Here is a 26182-nt window from a genome sequence, read left to right on the forward strand (position 1 = left end):
TAAATCGTAATAATTATCCACATTCTATGATTTGTCCTAAAGATTTATGCTGTGGAATGGCATATTTTATAGTTAAAGTATTTCCAATTTATAGGACATACGTTCTTCTTAGAAAAAAACATTACTCTTCTCATTGTATCTTATAATTTCTCAGAAAAAGCTAAAATTATTACTAATGTAAACCCCCTTCCACTAACTATACAACTTACTGTTTAATTTTTTTGCCATCAGGGTCCACCTTGCTGAGGTATGTATTTGACAAACTTCCTTGCTGTTGTAGAACACTTATGTCTCCAAAAAGGCTAAACTTCTGGAGGTTCCTACAAGAAAAGTAATTTAAAATGACTGTCTAACTAAATAATATGTAAAAATATAAATATTAAAAATAGAAAATAGAAGGGATACCTAGAAAAGTTTCTACCTTATAACTCACTTAGAATCCAATGAACTACTTTCAGATTGTTTTTTACACACAATGAAAAGCAACATAATACAAGAACGGCATAAGCTTTACAAAATGAAGACTGAGGTATAAAGCTTAGTTCCAGAAATCAATATTTTAATGACCATGGAAAAATGTTTATGCATTGTTTTCCTGATTTTATTCAGTTGTCTGTTTTCTTACATGTAACTGAGCTTCTTGAAGATGATTATTATTTTTTTTTTAATGTTTATTTGAGAGAGAGCAAGAGAGTGAGCATGAGTGGGGGAAGGGCGGAGAGCGAGGGAGACACAGAATACAAAGCAGGCTTCAGGCTCTGAGCTGTCAGCACAGAGCCTGAGGCGGGGCTCGAACCCATGAACTGTGAGATCATGGGCTGAAGTCGGACGCCTAGCTGACTGAGCCACCCAGGTGCCCTAAAGATGATTATTTTGAATTGTCAGGCAATTCATAGATCTCTATTTCCTTGGGGATGGTTACTTGAGCTTTATTAGTTTCCTTTGGTGGTTCCATGTTTGCCTGATTTTTAATAATCTATGTGGTCTTGAATTGGTGTCTTGTGTATCTGGGGGAGCAAATACTTCTTCCAGTTTTTATAGACTATAGACAAGTTTGACCTCCTCCTGTTGGGTCTCCAGACTATGAGATTGCATCCAGGACCACATTCAAGTTGGTGAAGCCAGGTCACATGGCTGCTCCTGGACCTGCACTGGGGTCTATGGTTTGTGGACCCCATTACCAGACACCTTGGCAGGTGTGGATCCTGTCTGGTCTCCTGGTGGACAGGACTGCCTCTGAGTCCTTTGTCAGTAGGGCTGGTGCTGGGACAAAGGTCTGCTATTAGGTCTGCAAACAGCTGCCAGTTACTAGGTGTGTGGGCAGGAGTGATTTCCACCAGATCCCTGAGATAGGCTCCTGTTCTGGGACTCAGGGAGGGCAGGGGTGCTCAGGATTGCAGATGAGAGGGGCTAGAACTGAGTGTCAGGGTTGTTTCAGGGTCCATGGCTGGGACCAGATTCTGCAGGCCTGTGTCTGGGGGCACTGACAAGTGTGCCATCTGCTGGGTTTTTAGGTGTGTGGGACTGCCCTCAGACCATGGCTGAATAAGGATGGAGTTCGTTCATAGGGCTGCTTCAGGATACAGTTAGACCAACGTTGGCAGGTCTGCCCTGAGCCACAAGGAGGCTTGTCTCCCAACAGGTTCCTGGGCAAGCAGGAATATTCCTGATCACAGGTGCACACAAACCTGAATTCTGTATTGCCTTGATTAAAAATTCCTAAGGGATCATACCCCTAACTGGCTATCAGAAACAGGCAAATGGCTAGCTTGGTACAGTAAGATCCTTCAAAATGTGGTTCAAAAAACGCTATACTGGGCTACTTACTATTCTTTAAATGTAATACTATTCCCTCTCCTGGTCTGCCTGGTAAACTTCTATTCAGCCTTCTGAATAGATACCTGAATGCCAACTACTCTATCAAAGCCTTTTCTGAGGCAATCCTCTCAGCCTCTGTAGTTTTAGGCATTTCTTGGGACTTTATAAAATGTCTTTATTAAACGGTAATATGCTTTACTGTGATTTCTTACCTCTCTCATTAAAGGGGTAAACTCTTGTTTCTTATAAGTACCTAGCAATAATTTTTGGCACAAGATAGGTGTTCAATGAATATCTGTTAAACAAATGAATATTGGGGCGCCTGGGTGGCGCAGTCGGTTAAGCGTCCGACTTCAGCCAGGTCACGATCTCGCGGTCCGTGAGTTCGAGCCCCGCGTCAGGCTCTGGGCTGATGGCTCAGAGCCTGGAGCCTGTTTCCGATTCTGTGTCTCCCTCTCTCTCTGCCCCTCCCCTGTTCATGCTCTGTCTCTCTCTGTCCCAAAAATAAATAAACGTTGAAAAAAAAAAAATTAAACAAATGAATATTTTGGGAAGGTAAGCTCAAGAGTTACCTAAATAGAAATAGTAATCAAAACCGTAATATAAATGAAAACAATGGGAAATAGATACATAAGGGGAGGTGGGCCTGGGATAGATTTTGTAAAGATAATCACATCAGAGAATTATTTTAAGGGTAATGTTTTCAATTGACTTAAAAAAAATGTTTTATTCTGGATAGATCTTCTATGTAAAGGGAGATTAAAGATTAGTTTATGAGTATTGACAGCTATTAACAATAATTATGTTCTCCATTACTTTGACTTTTTTTCCTATCAGGAGTTCTTTTATGAAATAGAGAACTAAATCTCCTTTAAAGGGAGAGAGTAAGGAAAAGGTTAGCACCTCAAAGGGCTTAGAAACATTTCTTCATATAGTTCCATAGAACAGTAAGGTGATAATACCAGGTGAGTAGAAAATATTTCACTGAGTTTACTACCAAGATGCCTCCACAAATGTATTTAAATTTATCATTTATGAAAAGATAAAAAATCTTTTCACAAATAAAAAGATATTTTAAGGGACCCGTGACAGATGGAAACCAACCTGAATTATTAATTTCATACTAGTGATATTCTTCTTATCATATTCTAAATCTGCACCATGTAATATGGGGAATATAGTTACTAAATACTTGACACATGGCTAGTCAGAGCTGAGATGTGCTCTAAGTATAAAAATACATTTAGAAGACTTAATACAAAAACTATAAAATCTCATTAATATTTTATATTGGTCACATATTCAAATGATAATATTTGGATATGTTAGGTCAAATATACTAAAGTTAATGTCATCATTTCTTTTTACTATTTAATGTGGCTACTTGAAAAATTTAAATCACGTGTGGTCTGTATTATATTTTTGTTGTACAGTGCTGCTCTAAAGAATACAATGTGCAGGGGCACCTGGGTGGCTCAGTCAGTTCAGGGTCCGAGTCTTGATTTCAGCTCAGGTCATGATCTCATGGTTTGGGCCATGCTGGGCTCTGTGCCTACAGCTGGGAGCCTGCTTGAGATTCTCTCTCTCTCTCTCTCTCTCTCTCTCTCTCTCTCTCTCTGCCTCCTCTACTCCCCTGCTTGCATGCTCTCTCTCTCTCAAAATAAATAAACAAAAAGAATATAATGTGCATATTCTAGTTTTCTGGTTAGCTTCATTTAAAAACATACTGTCATCAGCAGAAATATAATTAAGGGTATATAGCTAATACTGCTGGTTTTATGGTTAAAATATTTAGCAGAACACCCATATTACTTTTCAGCTTTCTGACTATATGTAACAATATAAACTCTAAGACCAATGAGTAGTTTTTAACTATAAAAAAGTAGGAGGTGACTTCAGAAAATGTTACATATAATTAAAAAAATATTCTACAACTCCAAACACACTTTGACTATACTGCCAATGTATATTGCAGATATTATAAAGTACCTATAAAAAAACATGTGGTCTTCCTCCACCTCTCCTATTAACTCAAATACAAGTCAAATCCATCAACTTGAAAAAATGTACAAATGATCAAGAGGAAAACCAGTTTGAATGAATGGAGCAAATAAGTTCACCTTTCTTCACCTGTGATGTCATCTCTAACTTTCCATTGACTGTAACTCATTTATCTTGAAGACATCATATTTAATCTCCACTGCTATTTGTATCTCAGATGTGGAAAAAAGCAACCTGCCAGCACGACTGATTCAAGTTTGTTTATTTTGAGAGAGAGCAAGTAAGAGAGAGCGTGGGGGAGGGGCAGAGAGAGACTCCCAAGCAGCCTCTGTGCTATCAGTGCAGAGCCCGATGTGGGGCTCCATCTCGTGAACCCTGAAATCATGACCTGAGCCAAAACCAAGAGTCGGATGCTTGGGGGCAACCAAGCACCCCGGCCATGACTGATTCAAAAGCAAGTCCTCCCCCAGGAAGGAGAAATCCTCATTTTCTCATTCTCTTGAGAGAAACAGGAATGGAAAGATATATAGGCAGGTGAAATGAAATTAACCATGAATTATATATGTCTACATGGCAAGTTTTCTCCACTTATTAACTAACAATTAGGCTCCCAAAATTTAAGATGACTAGGCTGGTGTTTATTTTTTTTACTTTTCCCAAACATTTCAATCTGTATCACTGGCATCAAGGTCTGGTTATTACTTTCTTCCTGCCTTCGTCTGTCCCTGCTATAGTGGAGAAAGAGATCATCCACATTCTATCTTCTCTTCTGTCCTTCTCTAATCTCCTTTTTTCTACTACTTCAATCTATTTAGTCCAAACATTTTCTTAAGTATAATTATCAGAGACTCCTACATATCAAGGTGCCACAAGTGGAACTGGGAGTTCATTTAATGAATTGTGGTTTTACTTTTGCTGTTCTATATGTGGTAAATAAAGAACACCTATCTCCCAGATGGAATATACAAGTCTGTATATATGTAACAAACAAACAAACAAACAAACAAAAAAACAACCAAACAAAAAAAAAAAAGCAGAAAAACTGTCTTTCACAATCATGGCTAATAGCCAAGACTATCAACAAAAAGTTTTGACATTTTTGACAATTCTTGGCATTATGGTGACTATATTCCATCAGAGTTATTAGCACATAAAAGTACACTTTCCCCCCAATTTCTTTATGTCACTTCACAGATGTTATTTGGTTTTAATGAATCTAAATCATAAAACGTTTTTTCTATTTCTACTTTCCTTTTCAGTTGTGACTAAAATTATTTCTTACTATGTAATCAAATAATCTATTACCCAAAAATGACTTCACAACTCCTAGTACTACAAATTTGTATAAAATATTTTGTCTTTTTAATTCCCACATCAAACTTATTTATCCCTCCTAACCCAATAGCTTTCTTTCCCTGGCTGGAATTATTTACCAAGTAATGCTCATTGCTAAGGTCACAGTATTAGGTAATGATGCTAAAAAAAAGTTAAATATTACATATATATTAAATATTATATATATTAAATATTACATTATAACCAGCAAGAATAATGTTATCCATATTTGTAAAGGGTTGCTCAGGAGAAATAAAGGTGGTGTTTGAAAGAGCACTGAATGAGAAATCAAGTGTCCAAAATGCAAAAAATCCACTGACTACAGTTTTGTGAAATAAAATAATTTTTAAGTTATTTAAAAAGACAAAAACCTATCACTTTAGCAACATCTAATTTCTTCCTCTAAACATGATGATACTTTAATCATATTATTTGAAATCTTGCTCTAAGTTCTCATATCACTAAACCTCTGGTCTAAGTCATCTTCACCTGTAAAGTTCTCTGATTCTATAAATTCCTAGTCATCGAACTGAGCACTGAGTGAAAGGGTTCAGTTAGAAATAAAAACAAAGAGAGTAAATGAGTAGTAACCATTTTCTCCCATAAATTTAAAACTCTTTTGTCATTCTGGCTCAAATGACTACCCATCTCTTTTGGGTTATTCTTGAAATTTAACAGCTACAATGTATGCCTACAGTATTGGCTCAATTTATTTGCAGAGTTTCTAAGACTTTTAGCATTACTACTTTTAATGAGAATAACATTTTCAACTATAAGACTACTCAAATTAATTGGTCTTGGAATGATGAATAGGAGTCTCTCACTGATAGATTTTAAAGCATTATTCATTTATATAAATTTAAACTGAATTATTTTATCCACAGACTGATTTATATTATACTTGGGGTTAGGATGGAAAAGGAATGAGTGAAAAGTAGCTTAGCTACTAATATAAATCTTGATGATGTCTATTTTCTTTTTTTTTAAAAAATTTTTTTTTTTTCAACGTTTTTATTTTTGGGACAGAGAGAGACAGAGCATGAACGGGGGAGGGGCAGAGAGAGAGGGAGACACAGAATCGGAAACAGGCTCCAGGCTCCGAGCCATCAGCCCAGAGCCTGACGCGGGGCTCGAACCCACGGACCGCGAGATCATGACCTGGCTGAAGTCGGACGCTTAACCGACTGCGCCACCCAGGCGCCCCATGATGATGTCTATTTTCTGATGAACATTATCTACTTACCAATTTTTAAAATTTCAATGTGTGTTAAGAAATAATATTGTTATGAAATAGCAAAAAAAAGACAAATTTAATAAGGAAAACTAGTTTACAGTTTTATAAAATTAAAAATCACTATAATCTAAAATACATCCAGATGATACAAAAATTGGGCTTTACAGTTCGTGGGGTCCATCCTGGAAACTGATGGTAAAATGCTGAGTTCATGTGCACTTTTTGGAAGAAGGATCACTAGCTTTCATCAGCTCTTCATAGATTAACCAAAAAAGATTAGGTACCAATGATGTAGGCCTAGAGTCCTGTAGGGATATTTACACACACACACACACACACACACACACACACACACACACACCACTAAAACAACAAAAATTCTAGATCTGTTGACAGTTAGAAGATATTATTAACCACATTTACCAATGTATATCCCTTATCAAAACTGCCAGATTTTAGGAGCTACTTCTATGTGTATGTAAGGTCAGAAAGAACAAGCAGATGTCAACCAATGACAGAGATTACTATGAAAGATTCACACAAAAGTAGGTTAGAGAATCAAAATAAGTATAATAAGACCAACACCTAATTTATTTTGGGCCTAGAGGGCTGTTTGTCACTTTTGCTGTCAAGCTTTCATATTCCAAGAAAAAGCCTTTTCTATCAGAAATGCCACTTTTTAAAAATGTTTACTTTTGATAGAGAGAGAGGAGAATGAGAATGAGTCAGGGAGTGGAAAGGGAGGGGGACAGAGGGTCTAAAAGGAGCTCTGCACTGACAGCAGAGAGCCCAATGCAGGTGTCAAACTCGTGAAGCTGCAAGATCATGACGTGAGCTGAAGTCAGACACTTAACAGACTCAGCCACCCAGATGCCCCAGAAATGCCACTTCTCAATCAAATCACAGCTGTCAAAATTACCACAGAAAACACCAGAGTTTCCCAGTTTTTAGAGAAAATAAAAATGCTTTACTTCGGAAATTCTTTTTTTTAGTGTTTATTTTGAGAGAGAGCGAGAGCGAGAGAGAGAGAGAAAGAGAGAGCGCGAGCGAGTGAGTGCATGAACAGGGCAGGGGCAGAAAGAGAGGGAGAAAGAGAATCCCAAGCAGGCTCCATGCCCAGCAAGGAGCCCTATGCAAGGCTTGATCTCCAAACCGTGAGATTATGACTGGAGCCAAAATTAAGAGTCAGACTCTCTTTTCCCCTTTGGATATTCTTTCCTGCTTTGTTGAAGATTAATTAAGCATATAAGTGTGGGTTTATTTCTGGGTTTTATATTCTGTTCCATTGCTCTGTGTCTATTTTTGTGCCAGTACTGTACTATTTTGATTACTACAACTTTGTATCATAACTTGAAGTCCAGAATTGTGATACCTCCAGTTTTGTTCTTTCTTGGGATTGCTTTGGCTATTCAAGGTCTTTTGTTGTTCCATACAAATTTCAGTGTTATTTGTTTAAGTTCTGTGAAAAATACTGTTGGTGTTTGAGAATGATTTCAGTAACTCTGTAGATTGCTTTGAGTAATATGGACATTTTGACAATATTCTCATCCATGAACTTGGAATATCTTTCCATTTCTTAGTGTCTACAGTTTCTTTCATCAGTGTTTTATAGTTCATAGAGTATAGGTCTTTCATCTCTTTGGTTAAGTTTATTCCTAGGTACTTTATTCTTTTTGGTACAACTATGAGTAGTGTTTTTGTTTTTTTGTTTTTTTTTAATTTCTGTGACTTCACTTTTGTTGTCTAGAAACACTACCAATTTCTAGTTATTAATTTTGTATCCTGCCACTTTACTGAATTCATTTTTTCTAGTTTTTTTTTCGTGGAATCTTTAGGATTTTTCTATGTATAGCATCATGTCATCTGCAAATAAGTGACAGTTTAACAACTTCTTTACCAATATGGATGCCTCTCATTTCTTTTTCTTGTGTGATTGCTATGCAATCCTTTATATTTCTGTGGTATCAGTTACTTCTTTCTCATTTCTGGCTTTATTTGGGTCTTTTCTCTTTTTTTTCTTAATCAATCTAAGCGTTTGTCAACCTTGTTTATCTTTGCAAAGAACCAGCTCTTGAGTTTGTTTTTTTCCTTTTTCTTTTCTTTCTTCTCCTTCTTCCTCTTCTTTTTCTTTCCCCTCCCCCTCCTCCTCCTTCTTCTTCTAAGTCTCTATGTCATTTACTTCTGTCCTGATCTTTAGTATTTCCTTTCTTCTACTCACCTTGGGTTTTGTTTGTTCTCTTTCTAGTTCCTTTATGTGTAAAATTAGATTGATTTTTTTTTTCTTATTTCTTAGGCCTATATTGCTATATACTTCCCTCTCCAAACTGCTTATGATGTGTCCCAGAGATTTTGGACTGTTGTGTGTTCATTTGTCGCCATGTATTTTTTTTATTTATTCTTTGACTGCTTCATTGATCCCTTGGTTGTTTAGAGTTTATGTCGTTTAGTCTCGGCATTTTTGTGGTTTTCCTGTTTTTTGTTTTTTTCCCGTGATTCATTTTTAGGTTCATATTGTTGTGTTGGAAAAGATACATAGTATGATTTTGATCTTAAATTTATTGAGGCTTGTTTAATGGCCTAATATGTCATCTACTCTGGAGAGTATTCTATTTATAATTGAAAAGAATGTGTATTCTGTTGTTTTTTTTTTTTTTAACGTTTATTTATTTTTGAGACAGAGAGAGACAGAGCATGAACGGGGGAGGGTCAGAGAGAGAGGGAGACACAGAATCCGAAACAGGCTCCAGGCTCTGGGCAGTCAGCACAGAGCCCGACGCGGGGCTCGAACTCACGGACAGTGAGATCGTGACCTGAGCTGAAGTCGGATGCTTAACCGACTGAGCCACCCAGGCGCCCCTATTCGGTTGTTTTTATATGGAACCGTCTGTATATATCTGTTATGTCCAGATGGTACAATATGTCATATTGATTTTCTGTCTGGATGATCCATCCATTGATGTAAGTGGAATGTTAAAGTCCTCTATTTTCTTGATGGATTGATCTCTTTATTATTATGTAATGCCCTTCTCTTTTATTACAATCTTTGTTTAAAAGTCTATTTTGGGGGTACCTGGGTGGCTCAGTCAATTGAACATCCAACCGGTTCAAGTCATGATCTTGCAGTTCATGAGCTCGAGCCCCATATCAGGCTTGCCGCTGTCAGCCTGTCAGCGCAGAGCCCACTTCAAATCCTCTGTCCTCACTCTCTGCCCCTCCCCTGCTTGTGCTCTCTCTCAAAAAAAAAAAAAAAAGAAAAAAAAAGTCTATTTTGTCTAAGTAATGCTACCCCCAATTTTTTTTTTTTTCACTTTCATTTACAAGGTGAATGTTTCCTGTCCCTTCACTTTCAGTCTGTAAGCATCTTTAGGTCTGAGATGAGTCTCTTGTAGGAAGCAATATAGATGGGTCTTACTGTTTTTATCCATTCTACCACTCTGTGTCTTTTGATTGGAGCATTTAGGCCACTTACATTTAAAGTAATGACTGATAAGTATATACTTACTACCATTTATTAAATTTGTTTTCTGGTTGTTTTTGTAGTTCATTGTTCTTTTCTGCCTCTCTTGTTCTCTCTGTGATGGATAAGTATCTCTAGTGTTGTATTTGGCTTTATTTCACTTTATTTTTATTTTTTTTGCCTTATTTTTTTTAACTTTGTTTTTTATTTTTAAAAATTTATATCACACTTAGCATACAGTGAAGCAATGATTTCAGGAGTAGATTTCTTAGTGCCCCTTACCCATTTAGCCCATCCCCCCTCCCAAAACCCCTCCAGTAACCCTCAGTTTGTTCTCCCATATTTATGAGTCTCTTCTGTTTTGTCCCCTCCTCCCTGTTTTTATGTTATTTTTGTTTCCCTTCCCTTATGTTCACCTGTTTTGTCTCTTAAAGTCCTCATATGGGGGTGCCTGGGTGGCGCAGTCGGTTGAGCGTCCGACTTCAGCCAGGTCATGATCTCGTGGTCCGTGAGTTCGAGCCCCGCGTCAGGCTCTGGGCTGGTGGCTCAGAGCCTGGAGCCTGTTTCCGATTCTGTGTCTCCCTCTCTCTCTGCCCCTCCCCCGTTCATGCTCTGTCTCTCTCTGTCCCCCAAAAAATAAATAAACGTTGAAAAAAAAAATTAAAAAAAAAAAAGTCCTCATATGAGTGAAGTCATATGATTTTTGTCTTTCTGACTGATTTCACTTAGCATAATACCCTCCAGTTCCATCCACGTAGTTGCAAATGCAAGATTTCATTCTTTTTGATTGCTGAGTAATACTCCATTGTATATATAGACCACATCTTCTTTATCCATTCATCCACCGATGGACATTTGGGCTCTTTCCATACTTTGGCTATTGTTGATAGTGCTGCTATAAACATGGGGGTGCATGTGTCCCTTCGAAATAGCACACCTGTATCTCTTGGATAAATGCCTAGTAGTGCAATTGCTGGGTCATAGGGTAGTTCTATTTTTAGTTTTTTGAGGAACCTCCATACTGTTTTCCAGAGTGGCTGCACCAGCTTGCATTCCCACCAACAATGCAAAAGAGATCCTCACCAACATCTGTTGTTGCCTGAGTTGTTAACGTTAGCCATTCTGACGGGTGTACCGTGGTATCTCATTGTGGTTTTGATTTGTATTTCCCTGAGGATGACTGATGTTGAGCATTTTTTCATGTGTTGGTTGGCCATCTGGATGTCTTCTTTGGAGAAGTGTTTATTCATGTCTTTTGCCCATGTCTTCACTGGATTATTTGTTTTTTGGGTATTGAGTTTGATAGGTTCTTTGTAGATTTTGGATACTAACCCTTTATCTGACATGTCATTTGCAAATATCTTCTCCCATTCTGTCGGTTGCCTTTTAGTTTTGCTGATTGTTTCCTTCGCTGTGCAGAAGCTTTTTATCTTGATGAGGTCCCAATAGTTCATTTTTGCTTTTGTTTCCCTTGCCTCCGGAGACATGTTGAGTAAGAAGTTGCTGCGGGCAAGATCAAAGAGGTTTTTGCCTGCTTTCTCCTCAAGGATTTTGATGGCTTCCTGTCTTACATTGAGGTCTTTCATCCATTTTGAGTTTATTTTTGTGTATGGTGTGAGAAAGTGGCCGAGGTTCATTCTTCCACATGTTGCTGTCCAGTTTTCCCAGCACCACTTGCTGAAGAGACTGTCTTTATTCTGTTGGATATTCTTTCCTGCTTTGTCAAAGATTAGTTGGCCATAGGTTTGTGGATCCATTTCTGGGTTCTCTATTCTGTTCCATTGATCTGAGTGTCTGTTTTTGTGCCATATTTCACTTTATTTTTGGTGTATCTATCATAGGTTTTGGCTTTGTGGTTATCTTGAGGTTCATACATGTCATCCTAAGTAAACAGCAGTCTACATTAATTCGATGGTCATTTAAATTCAAACACATTCTTAAAAAAACAAACAAAAAAACCCAGGAGTGCCTAGGTAGCTCAGTCAGTTAAGTGGCAGAGTCTTGATTTTGGCTCAGGTCATGATCTCATGGTTGTGAGATTGAGCCCTGTGTCGGGCTCGATGCTAGGCATGGAGCCTGTTTAAGATTGTCTCTCTCACACTGCCCCTACCCCATTCATGTGTGGGTACTTGTTCTTTCTCTAAAAAAAACAAAACAAAAAAACCCACATTAGAGGGAATCAACAGTAATTTTTGAGGATGCAGAAGAACATATCAGCAATCTGGAAGATACAGTAATAGCACACAAGCTGAATCGCAAAAAGAAAAAAGAATTTTTTAAAATGAGGATAGATTAAGAGATCTCTTAGATAAAATCAAGTAAACAAACATTTGTACTATAGTAGTCCCAAAAGAAACAGAGAGAAAGGTGTAGAAACTTATCTGAAGAAATAATAACTGAAAACTCCCCTAAGGTAGGGAGGTACATAGACTTCCATCTCCAAGAAACACAGGGAGTTCCAAACAAGATGAACCCAAAAGGTCCACACCACAGTGCATAATAATTAAAATGAGATCATGAGATCACGACCTGAGGCAAAATCAAGAGTTGAAGGCTTAACTGACTGAGCCACCCAGGCAGGCACCCCTTCTACTGTGTTTTTTACTTCAGTTATTGTATTAACCCTGTTTAAAATTACAATGATCTCTTTTTTAGCATTTTAGTATTTTCTATATTTTTATTGAAGGTCTCACTGAGTTGTTCCATTTTTTTTTCCAACCCATTGAGTATCTTTATGATCATTACTTTAAGTTCTTTATCAGGCAGATTGTTGATCTCTGTTTCATTTAGTTCCTTTTCTGAGGTGTTTTTTTTTTTTCCCCCCTGTTCTTTCTTATAGAGCATATTCCTCTGTCTCCCGAGTTTGCTTGACTGTCTGTGTTTGTATGCATTAGGTGAAACAACTACTTCTCCTAAAGCTGAAGGAGTGGTCTTGTGTACAGTGTACCCTGAGCAGACTGTGTGTGCATTGGTGATTTTGCTGGTTGGGTGGAGCTGTGGCTGTATATGCCAGTAACTCTTTAATGCCATGGAATGTCTCTGTCTCTGTTGCCATTCTCTTTACCTTTGGTTTTTCAGTACCTGTTCAGTCCTTAGTTAGATCTTCTTCAGGAGGAACTGACCTATTAATAGGTGTAATTTGGAGGAAGTGAGTTCAAAGTCTTCCTACATTGCCATCTTCAACTGGGACAGAGAGAATAAATTTAAACTAGGTTTATGTAGCTTTTTTATCATTATAAGAACTTAAATCATTAAAATTTTTTTAATGTTTATTTGTTTTTTAGAGAGAGAAAGAGACATAGCCAGTGAGTGTGAGCAGGGGAGGGCCAGAGAGCCAAAAGAGGGAGACACAGAATCCAAAGCAAGCTCCAAGCTCTGCGCTGTCATCAGAGTCTGAAGTAGGGCTTGAACTCATGAGCTGTCAGATCATGACCTAAGCTGAAATCGGACGCTAACCGCTAACCGACTGAGCCACCCAGGCGTCCCATAAGTTAATTCATTTTAAAATCATTACATAAACTAACAACCTGCACATTAGTAAAATTTGACAAGTTAATGTAAGGAGACTCTTTGGGATATTTCTGTTTTAGCTCCATCTATACAATATTTTTCAACATCCCAGTTCAAACATGCCAGTCAAAGGCAATTTAAAAAAATTCTGTTGAGGGGATGGCCTGGGTGGCTCACTCCATTAAGTGTCCAACTTCGGGTCAGGTCATGATCTCCCAGTTCGTGGTTTGGAGCCCCATGTTGGACTCTGTGTTGATAGCTTGGAGCCTGGAACCTGCTTTGGATCCTGTGTCTCCCTCTCTCTCTGCCCCTCCCCTGCTCATGCTCTGCCTCTCTCTCTCTCAAAATAAACAAAGATTAAAAAAAAATTCTGGTGGGGTGCATGTTCGGTCAGTTAAGCGTCTGACTCTTGATTTCAGCTCAGGTCATGATCTCATGGTTTGTAAGTTCGAGCCCCTTATTGGGCTCGCTGCTATAAGTGCAGAGACTGCTTTGGATCCTCTGTCTCCCTCTCTCTGCCCCTATCTTCCATCCCCATCCCATCTATTTAAAAAATAAACAAACATATATAAAAAATTCTATTTGCAGCAATGCAATGGTAATAATCTTATTATAGTAAAATTAATAATAATGCATAAACTTTCCATATGGAAATCATGTATGTGTTTATGTAATTATAAACACACATTTGAAGCTAGAATGATTTTTGGAATCATCAAATTCAATCATCTCTTTACAGATCAGGAAACTGAGGTGACTTGTCTAAGACTGTAATACTAGTTAGGGCAGAGCTAAGTAGAGGACCTGGGTTCTGACTCCCATTTCATGTTGTTCCTTATAATGAAACCATGTCCTAGAATATAATTGTCTTTTTGAAAGTTATTATAAAAATTATAAGTGGCATATTTTAGAGTAGTATATGATGGCCATTTGTGGAAAAATGTTTTTAGGTACTTATTGTTCCACTCCAAATAAAGAAAATTTTAATTAAGTGATACAGAAAACAACAATTTACTTTTAAACCTAGCAAAACAAAACAAAAAACCCCACTGACAACTCAACAGCAGCCTTCAAGTATATCATGTTGAAATCATATTATAGATCATATGGTGAAGCCAAGAAAACTGCATATAGCCTTCAGGCGGCTCATTATTGTTTCAGATGGTAAATAAGGGACTGAAAAGAACATCTAGGCAACAAAGTTAGAATAGAACATACTGAACCATGGCAATAAACAGATGACTCATTTTGAAGCTAAGAGACAATAGCAGTAACAAATCATTTGCGCCACATAATCCTTTTACTTAAATATGAAATCTGTGACCTATTTTATTTATGTATTCATTTATTTATTGCTGAGTCAGTGAGTGAACTAAAGAAACAAACAGGGTTCTTTCCTGCCCAATGTACATAACATGCATTTGCTCAAAAGGCATGTAATAAAAACATATTGGAAAAGTATTACAGTTAGTTACAAACTTTTTCTTTCATCTGAATCCTTCAAGTTAATTTAGCTCTGTTTCTATGGTAATAATAATAGGATACAATTTACTATCACTAGTCCCTCTCCAAATCCTAAAGATGTGTTGTGAAAGTACAAAATCACATATAATGTTTGATAACCAATCTTCTGGAACATGCAAAAGACTGTACTATTGCCAAAAGATAATTTATTTCTTCAACTTAACTGCATTCTTCTTTAATCCTATTTCAAAAAACCAGAGCTGTCAGATCATTAAGTACTTATACCTTAGAAACTCAGCCTATACACTTCTCCTACTCTTTTCATTCAATTATTAGAATATATAGTGTGTGCCAATGATGTGAAAAATTATAGCAGTTAAGGTCCATATGTCCATAAGTTTAGACTCTTGGCATAGAAATAAAGGTTTAAAAAAAATCAGGTGAGAATAAGGAATTATTAATAACTTTATTAATGTGTATAACTGGCACTGTGTTTATATAAAAAAAAAAGCCCACTACTTCCAGAGCTTCATACTGAGTGTGTAGTGTAAAATGACATCAATATGTTGGATTTGTTTTAAAACACTTAAGATAAAAGAAAGCAAATGTGGCAAAATCCTTAATGACTGAATCTGAATGATAGGTTCTTTGTGTCTATTTTTTGTGTGTGTTCGAAAATTTCATTAAAAGAGTTAGAAAATCAGGCAGTCATTTCTCTGTGTAACTGGCAAGTTCACTTTACTCTGTGCCTCAGTTTCACCATCTGTAAAATAGGAATAATAATGGTACATATCCTTATGGTTGCTTAATATTGCTGTTTCTCTGGGAAAACTAGTTTAGCATTTTAGGGGAACACATGTATTCAGCTCTTTGCAGTGCTGGCAATACAACTGGGTCTTACCGAGCCCCATGACTGTAGTGGTGACTCTAATAGGAGTTTGGTATCAGGAGGGTGTTAGGCTTGAGAAGGTGGGTATAAGCTATGGAGGAGCAAAGTCTCTTGCTTCAGGTGATTACCTTTCTCCTTTGCCTTTAACCAAAATAGTCCTTTTGAGGTTTCTAAGAATGAGATTCTTTTTTGAAGTTACTAGCAACATCTGAATAAAACGTAGTTCAATTCTGCTTTGTTTCTTCCCTTTTCCCAGGTTAAGAGATGTAAAAGAAGAAGAGTACACATCAGGAATGTCTGGGTAGGAAAACAGATTTATCTGGGCCTATGGTTACAGGTGATGAGACCAGTGATTTGGGGCAAAGGGAAGGAAGAATCCTTGTGTAGAGCACTACCTGCTTTTTCCTTTCTACTTAGTCCTACCATCTTAAGCCCATAGCTCATATGAGGGCCAGGTGTAAGCAAATTCAAAGAAGTAATGGGTTTACATGAAGCAGGAAATGAGGGAGGAGAAAAGAGGGAAAGGAAAATTCCAAGTGACTGCAGTAAGGGAGACCAGGAAGTTTCTGGGGCAATTCAACAAATGGACTCAAATTTACATAAGAACTATATGAACAGGGCACTGTTTGAAAGTACTTCGCGGTACAAAGAGTTGAATACCAAAGATAAGCCATATTTTCAGAAAGTAAACTGTTCACACGCTGGGTATTTTCTTTTTTAAAGAAAGTACAAACCATTAAGTAATGCAAAAGGAAAACAAAATGAATAAAAATGGCCAAAGGAAAAATATGTTTAGACATATTTAGGGAGTAGCAATTAAAAGGGCATTATAATATTAGCTGGACAATTATGTCTAATTTCTTATACTTACATTCTCCTTCTACAAGGCCTCCAGATAAAAATATACAATCAGACTACTTATCACTTTCACTGCTCCCACACTGGTCCACAGCACCATCATCCCTTGCCTGGATCATTGCAAAGGCCTCCTGACTCACCCTGTTGCTTCTACCCTTGTCCTGCTACAAACGATTTCCAACACAGCATCTAGAATGTTCCTTTTTTTTTTAAATCTTTTGAGTATGGTTGACCCACAATATTACATTAGTTTCAGGTGTACAAAACAGATTCAACTTCTCTATATGTTATGTTATGCTCACCAAAAGTATAGTTACCATGTCACCATACAATGCTATTACAGCATCACTGACTATATTCCCTATGCTATGCCTTTTATTCCCATTACTTATTCATTCCATAACTGGAAACCTGGATTTCCTACTCTCCTTCATCCATTTTACCCATTCCTCTATCCCTCTTCCCTCTAGAAACCATCAGTTTGTTCTGTTAGAATGTTCCTTTTGAAATATTATATATGTCACTCCTCAGTTCAAAACTTTTTCATGGCTCCTCCTCTTAGAGTAAAAGTCAAAGTCTTTATAAGAGCCTAATAAAGGGCTACTGATTTCCACATCACCATTCCCCATATGTGGCGGGCAGTGTTCTATATTCCAAGGCATTTTCTGCTATCGTACTTAAGCACTCCCTTGGTCAAAGTCCCACAGTTGAGTTCCTCCATTTAACTGCTACTTACTCCAAGAATGACTTTCCAGAGAGACACAGAAGGCTGCTCCCTCCCTTATTTCTTTCAAATACTATTTCAGTGGTTGAGATGTTTCTTAAATTCCCTTATTTTACACAGCAACACTCCTTTCTACTTCCACCATTCCCATTTCCCTTCACTGCTTCATTTTGCCTCACTGCATGTATTATGAACTATGATACTATATATTTTACTTACTTGTTTTTTGTCTTTTTTTTTTTCCTCACTAGAATATGCTCTATGATGGCAGGACTCTTTGACTACTGTTGTATCCCCAGTTGCTACAACAGGGCCTGGCATTCAATAAATACTTGTTGAATAATATATTTACCTTAGTTCATGACAAAAATTAGGGTTTATTTAGCTACACCTAACATATTACAAATTTAGGGTACAGGTGTACATTAGGTACAAGATGCATTAGGAATCCCTCTAAAATATATTTGCCAGAAAAGTGAAACTTCTTTTCTCAAACCAGTTTTATGCACTTTTAAAAAGTTTATTTATTTATTTTGAAGAGCGAGAGCTGGAGGGAGTGGCAAAGAGAGAGGGAGAGAGAGAATACCCAGCAGGCTCTGGATAGTGCAGAGCCCTGACATGCGGCTTGATCCCATGACTGTAAGATCATTACCTGAGCAGAAGTCAAGAGTCAGACACTTAACCAAATGAGCCACCCAGGTGCCCCTGCATTTATCTGCATTACCTTTTCAACCATAGTTAAATGGACATACAATTTTAATATACGTATTTAAATTGTATGTTTTACAAAACATATATGCATATTAAAATTTCATGAAAAGGGCTAGTTTTCTTTTTAGCATAAGAATTTCCCTATGAATTAAACAACCATGAGAATTTTTGACAGCCTTTTATAAAAACCTACACATATACAGGCATATCTTTAAGATATTATGGGTCTGGTCCCAGATCATCACAATAAAGCAAATACCATAATAAAAAGCTAAGTCAAATGAATTTTTTGGTTTCCCAGTCAGTGTATATACAAGTTATTTTTATGCTATACTGTAGTCTATCAAGTACACAAGAGTATTATGTCTAAGTGTACATGCCTTAATTATAAAATAGTTTATTGCTGAGGCACCTGGGTGGCTCAGGTCACGCTCTCATGGTTTGTGAGTTGGAGCCCTGTGGCTGGCTCTGTGCTGACAGTTTGGAGCCTGGAGCCTGCTTCCCATTCTGTGTGTGTCTCTCTCTGCCCCTCTGTGCTCATGCTCTGTCTCTCTCTCAGAAATAAACAAACATTTAAAAAAATTAGAAAAAAAACTTTATTGTTAAAAAATGCTAACCATCATCTGAGCTTTCACCAAATGTTTTTACTGGTGGAGAGTCTTACCTCCATGCTGATGGCTGCTGACTGATCAGGGTGGTGGTTGCTAAAGGATAGGGTAGATGTGGCAATTTCTTAAGACAATAAAGTTTGCTACATCAATTGACTCTTCATTGCACAAATTATTTCTCTATAGTATGCAATGCTGTTTGATAGCATTTTACCCACAATGGAGTCAATCCTCTCAAACCATCCTGCTTTATCAACGAAGTTTATGTAATATTCCAAATCCTCTGTTGTCATTTCAATAATCGTGACAGCATTTTCATCAGCAGTAGATTCTATTTCAAGAAACCACTCTCTTTGCCCATCCATAAGAAGCAACTCTTCATTCATTAACGTTTTATCATGAGTTTGCACTAATTCAGTCACATCTTTATGTTCCACTTCTAATTCTAGTTCTCTTGCTATTTCCACCTCATCTGCAGTTACTTCCTCCACCAAAATCTTGAACCCCTTAAGGTCACCCATGAGGATTGGAATCAAGTTCTTCCAAACTCCTTTAATGATGGTAGTCTGACCTCTTCTCATGAATTATGAATGTTCTTAATGACACCTAGAGTGGTGATTCTTTTCCAGGTTTTCAACTTACCCTGTCCAGATTATCAGAGGAATCATGATTTATGGCAGTTATAGCCTTATAATATGTATTTTTAAAAATAGTATGGCTTGAAAGTCAAAATTACTCCTTGGGCTACAGAATGGATGTTGAACTACCAGTCATGAAAACAACATTAATTTCATTGTACAATTCCATCAGAGTTCTTGGGAGAACAGGTGCATTGTCAATGAACTATTTCTTTTAAGTTTATTTATTTATTATGAGAGAAAGAGCACAAGTGGAGGAGAGAGAGAATCCCAAACTGTCAGTACAGACAGAGCCAGATGTGGGACTTGAACTCAGGAACTGTGAGATCATGACCTGACCTGAAGTTGGCTGCTTAACTGACTGAACCACCCAGGCGCCCTGGGTGGTTTTTTTTTCCCCTGAGTAGTAGGTCTAACCAGTGGGCTCAAAATTTTCAGTAAACCATGTTGTAAACAGATATGCTGTTCATTCAGGCTTTGTTGTTCCATTTACAGAGCACAGGTAGAATAGATTTACTATAATTTTCAAAGGCTCTAGGATTTTTAGAATAGTCAGTGAGCACCATTTTCAACTTAGACGTCATCAGTTTCATTAGCCCCTGATAAAAGAGCCAAGATGTCTTTTGAAGCTTTGAAGCGAGGCAATGACTTCTCCCTCCCTAGCTCTGAAAGTCTTAGATGGCATCTTCTCCCAACAGAAGGCTGTTTTGTCTATGTTGAAAATCTGTTGCTTAGGGTAGCCATCTTCATTAATTATCTTAGCTAGATCTTCTGGATAACTTGCTACAGCTTCTACATCAGCAATTGCTACTATACCTTGCACCTTGATGTTATGGGGAAGGCTTTTTTCCTTAAATGTCATGAACCAACTTCTGCTAGTTTCAAAGTTTTCTTTTGTACCTTCTTCACCTCTCTCAGCTTTCACAGAACTGAAGAGAGTTAGAGCCTTGTTCTGGATTAGGCTTTGGCTTAAGGGAATGTGGCTGTTTTTATCTTCTATCCAGACCACTAAAACTTTCTCCTTATCAGCAATAAGGCTGTTCCACTTATCATTTGTGTGTTCCCTGGGATAGCACTCTTAATTTCCTTCACTAACTTTTCTTTGGTATTCACAACTTGGCTAACTATTTGGCACAAGACATCTAGCCTTTGGTCTGTCTTGGCCTTTGACATGCCTTCCTCACTAAGCTTAATCATTTTTAGCTTCTGATTTAAAGCGAGAGAAGGGCACTTGGGTGGCTCAGTCATTGAGTGTCTGACTTTAGTTCAGGTCATGATCTCATGGTTCATGAGTTCGAGCCCTGCGTGGGGCTCTCTGCTGTCAGCACAGAGCCCACTTTGGGATCCTCTGTCCCCCTGCCTCTCTGACCCTCCCTCTTCATTCTCTCTTTCTCTAAATAAATAAACTTAAAAAAAAAAGTTAAAAAAAATAAAGGAAGAGGCATGTGATTCTTCCTGTCACTCAGGGCCATTTCAGAGTTATTAATTGGCCTAATTTCAATACTGTGGTATCTCAGGGATTCAGGGAGGCCCGAGGAGAAGGAAAAAGGCTAGGGAATGGCTGGTAATTGGAGCAGTCAAAACACACAACATTTACTGATTAAGTTTGTTGTCTTATATGGAAATGGTTTGTGGCACCCTAAAATAATTACAATTGTAACATCAAAGATCACCGACCACAGATCACCATAACAAATCTAATTATCATGAAAAAGTTTGAAATATTGTAAGAATTACCAAAATGTGGCACAGAGACACAAGGTGAGCAAGTGCTGTTGGAAAAATGGTGCCAACAGACTTGTTCAATGTGGGGTTGCCACAAAATGTCAATCTGTAAACACAACAGATTGTAAACAAAACAAAACAACACATCTGTGAAGTGCAATAAGAAGCAAAGCACAATAAAACAAGGTATGCCTGTGGATTCATTGAGTTAGTTCAGGGAATGCTTTGAAAATAATATTAACCACCTATGAGCCTAAGAAATATTCCTCAAGGTCTAACTACAGAGGCCAGAAAACCTTTTATCTTTTTCTGGGATTTCTGTTGGACTGTTTAATATAACTGGGACCCCAAAATTTCTGGTATCTTGGTCATAATGACCTTATTGTTCTCTCTTTTGTGGTTCAGAATTGGGGAACTTCATTGGTGGCAATAACTACTATATTTCCTTCCATTTCAGAAGCTCCAAATTATTTCTTTGATGTAAATAAATAGTATCAGTGGAAAAATGCAAAACATAGCCACCCTAAATTAAAGTTAATACAGCCAAGTCTAATGAACCATGGCAAAAGGGAATACATTAAAACTTGGTACTTCAAAGAAATGTTCTTAAAAAGGTTAAAACCTTTCCCAGTGCTGTAAAGGGGCTCATAAAATGTAACATTTTACTTTTCTAACCGGATAAAAGTTAAAATAATATACATCACTACACGAAATTCTTTCAGGTCAATTCTTTTCTTAGTCCATGTTTAATACCAAGTATGTTTGTAGCCACATAACACTTTTGGTAACATATTTCCTTCTCTCACAAATGCTAATGAATGATCATAGCCAAAAGAAACAAACAAAAACAAACACTTTAGCGAACAGTGGTCCAATATAACTCTCTGTCATCATGGCAGTACTCTTCCATGTTGTCCAATAATGGTAGCCAGTAGCTACACTGGGCTACTGAGCACTTTTTTTTTTTAATTTTTTTTTTAATGTTTATTTATTTATTTATTTATTTATTATTTAAAAAAAAATTTTTTTTTAACGTTTTATTTATTTTTGAGACAGAGAGAGACAGAGCATGAACGGGGGAGGGGCAGAGAGAGAGGGAGACACAGAATCGGAAGCAGGCTCCAGGCTCTGAGCCACCAGCCCAGAGCCCGACGTGGGGCTCGAACTCACGGACCGCGAGATCGTGACCTGAGCTGAAGTCAGACGCTTAACCGACTGCGCCACCCAGGCGCCCCTAATGTTTTTTTATTTTTGAGACAGAGAGAGACAGAGCATGAATGGGGGAGGGTCAGAGAGAGAGAGGGAGACACAGAATCGGAAGCAGTCTCCAGGCTCTGAGCTGTCAGCACAGAGCCCGACGTGGGGCTCGAACTCACGGACCGTGAGACCATGACCTGAGCCAAAGTCGGACGCTTAACCAACTGAGCCACCCAGGCACCCCTTGAGCACTTGAAATGTGGCTAGTGTGCCTAACTAATCTTTAATTTTAAGAAATTAAAAATTAAAAAGCTATAAAAAAGCTATATGTGACTAGTGGCTTTCAAACTATACAGCACAATTTTAGGGACCTGAAGTAAGTCATCAGCCTATAATAGTATTCTTTATTAGCTTTCTTAGGATCCATTAACTAAAAGCAATCTTCTAGCACTTGCTTTACAATTCACTTACTCAATTACCTTCTAAGAATCACCATCATCCTTACATCCCAGAGATTACAGACGACAAAAGCTTAAGACTGACGTTTAAAATTGCTATTGAACATGCTATTTATTAAAAGTTCATTTTAACAATACTAAGGACAAGAAATCAGTGATTCTTACAGAGAATAATGTCCTCTTGACTGTACTTCCAAAATACATTCTATATCTATCCACTTTTCTTCATCTCCATTGTCTCCAACCATACTCTAAGCTACCATCATGTCTGCCTAGTTTATTGCATAAGTTTCCCAAGTCTCCTCGCATCATCTCTTGTTCTCTCGTATAGTTCATTCATTACACAGCAACCAGAGTGATTGTCTTAAAAGCCAAATTAGATCACATTACTCTTGCCCTTAAATATTTCTTGGTGACTTCTTCTATTCTTAGAATGTAGCTCAAACCTCATTCCACAAGCCCACATAACCAACTCCATCTCTTCCTCCCTCTACAACTCAGACAGCATCTTGACAACCCTCCCACTTTCATTCTCATGGTCCTGCCATAATTTCCTACTGTTCTATCACATCAAAAATTTGTCTGGCCTAAGGCTTTGGTGTTTAATTTTTTTTTTCCTGTTTAATTTGGTATTTGCTCAAATCTTCAGATGGGTGACTTTTGTCACTCATATTGCATCTCAAGTGTTGCTTTTCAGACAGGTTTTCCCTTGCCATCTAGTCACTATTATATAGTCTTCTTTTACATTTAGATTTTATTTTATTTCACACCTGAAATAATCTTTCTTTCATTTAATGTTTCTTTCTCTTCTAGAATGTTGAGTCCATGAGAATGTGAGTTTGTCTTCACTGTTTGGCACCTAGTAGGCTCTCAATATTTGGAGGAAAAAACAGATTTTTTTTTAAATAGCTATCATTTAGGCCCTATGTATATTGATCAAGTGGGGTGAACTCTTCCAAGGCTGCCTCAGAACATATTAAAATGAAAATAATTTAATCACTTCATTCAAAAGCTGCTCTACAGCTTCATTTAACACAGAAAAAATAATATTTTACTTTGACAATCCTTTGCTGAGTTTTATTTCCTATCCTCCATCTATCAGTTCTCAGTCATTGTAAGAATGTATCTATGGACTACAGAGAACCCTAATTCTCAGCAGCTCTCTGAGGACGTTAGTTTCTTTAACAGGATAGTCTCCTCATTTCTCAATGACCTTGAGGCTATCCCTATGGAACCACTTTAATTTGTCAGTTTTAAGGTAAGGAGTCTGTTGGGTATGCATCATCTCACCTCTCTTCTCTATGGGCAACCGTCTCTTGGACACGGTACACTGGTCAGAGTCCCAATATATGTTAATATTTATTCTTCAAATGGGCTTCTTTAAGTGAATAATAAAAGCTCTCACAAGTAAGATGCTATTATTACATGTATTTACTACACTATGGTGGGGGAAAATATTTCAAGAAAAATAAGGCTGAGGATTGTTGAACACAACATCTTCAAAGGTATTTCCTACTGTCTTAGATAACAATATGAAATGTCCAAAGAATTTTTAACCTAATTTAAGATGTATTTTTAAATGGCCTGTTTTTGGATTTTGGTAGACTGATGTTGAGAAAACAATACAAAGTGTTAAGACTCTTCTTCACTGCACATGCCAAATCAATACAACCAGATCTATTATTAATAGATCTTTTACTAGCGAGAGGTTATATAAGCAGACATAACCATGAAATGGTCAATCTACATACATGTAGTTGGGAGCTGTAGCCCAGATTTTTAAGAGGAAAATTACCCTTGTATAAAATCTCTCTGGCCTACTGTAGTACTCATCTTTAAAAAAAGTACTTCCCCCAATTTAGAATTTCATACAAAGTAAATTGTAAAATACTTACACAGTCTAGAAAAGCATAAACTAGATCATGGCAATGTACCTATGCCTGCTGTTTAAAAATAAGTATTTTTAGTATCTTAGTCTATTAGCTATTATCATTAATTTTATTGTCCATGAACTCTCATTTTTCCCAAGTAGTCAAACGAGCACTACTCAATAACTAGATTAAATCCGAAAAGTGGTGTCTGAGTTGTTTTGAACTTTTAAGAACAATTTCTTACAGAACTGCAGAAGAAATTCTGCCTATTTAACTTACAATACAGATGAATGAGAAATACCTGTTGTATTTCTGTTTTTACTTTCCGTTTCTTACAATAATGGCAGATATTGTAGCCTCCTGAAGGGAAGGGAGCTCTGAAACCTGGAGGACTGTGTTTTACCCTTTAAGAGACATTTGTGGACATCCTTGATCTTCGTCAGTTGTTCCTAACACCTAAGATACCTATAAAGATGCTATGGTCACTCTGAGAGTACATGTGCATATAAACCCAGGAATCAAGCAAAAACCAATGCCAATTATCCACTTGGAAGAGTACCCCTGAAAAGTTCCCACAATCCAAGGTTATAGTTTTAGTTCTTTTCCTGGGGTGCATGAAAATAACTGGAACACAACAAAATAACTGTCTGAGTTGTGTAAATTATATAAAGGAATTTACCACAAAGATTGGAAGCATAATACTTGTGAACTGGTAGGTTTCAAACCCCCTTTGGTACTTACAAAATGGCAGATATTGTAAAGCAAAACCACTGTAAATTTAAGTTGGAAGTGTAAAGAACAATATTAAATGTTCCTTTTTTTCATTAGTTGTTAAATTTAATGTTTTTGGAAAGACCAAAAAACTCTAAATGAAATGGTTTTCTTCTATACTGACCCTGAGTCTGTAGGTTAAGTGCTTACAGAAAGGAAATAAGTATAGGCTTTACCAGAGTTACCAAATAAGCAACTTGATCTAAAACATTTTCAAATTTGTTACAATTTAAAGAAAACTAGTCCCATTTATGCTTTTAACATTCATGTTAGTACTTTTAATATTACTAAAATATCTCCAGACATTTTCAAAAATAAAGGTGAAATTAACTTATTTCCAAGCACATAAAGATAGTTTATTTTAAAAAACCCTTTGAAATATCATTAGTACAGATAATATATGTAATAACACTATACTTTGATTCCAGACACATACAATGAATGTGCTACCAAGCAGCACGACATACAGCACCATCTGTATAGTAAATGACAAGAATACCTTAAAATCAGGGATGACAGTGTGCTATATTTGTACAGAAGTGATAGATGAACCAAAAGGGCAGGCATGAGGTGGCAATACAGACAGGTAGATTAGGATGCTAATAAAGGTGGTAGGTACACTTGTATTTGTCAATTATATCTCAATAAGGCTGAAAAAAAAAACAAAAACCAAAAAATCCAGCAGTGGTAAGGGAAGTAGGGAGAGAAGAATTAACAAAAGGAAGAGGTGATATATCACTATTTTGCCTATATAACGTTATCCATGCATCCAACCAACCAGTTATTAAAACACTTAAAAGGAACGAGGTACTATGTAAGGCTTGATCATACTTGGACCAAAGGCACACAATTTTTTTTTTTTTTTTTTTGGATGGTTGCTCAGAAGTGCCATCTGATCTCAGAACAGAAAAAT

The 26182-nt window shown here is 37.2% G+C and overlaps 1 protein-coding gene across 3 annotated transcripts in view; it reads right to left on the reverse strand.

Annotated features, from left to right (window-relative positions):
- The window catches only part of FBXO33 (F-box protein 33), a 43975-nt gene that overhangs the window by 15525 nt on the left and 2268 nt on the right, over nt 1-26182 (reverse strand). For 2 of the 3 annotated variants that reach the window (XR_006704972.1, XM_045450782.1), the window contains exon 2: nt 210-320. The exons of the other annotated variant lie outside the window; for it this stretch is intronic. Coding sequence is in view for 1 of the 2 variants with exons in the window: in XM_045450782.1 (XP_045306738.1) it covers nt 210-320 (111 nt within the window). In the remaining variant the exon portion in view is untranslated. The remainder of the gene's footprint in view (nt 1-209; nt 321-26182) is intronic. 3 annotated transcript variants of the gene reach the window in all.

Source organism: Leopardus geoffroyi, chromosome B3 (genome assembly GCF_018350155.1).
Source record: "Leopardus geoffroyi isolate Oge1 chromosome B3, O.geoffroyi_Oge1_pat1.0, whole genome shotgun sequence".
NCBI lineage: Eukaryota > Metazoa > Chordata > Mammalia > Carnivora > Felidae > Leopardus > Leopardus geoffroyi.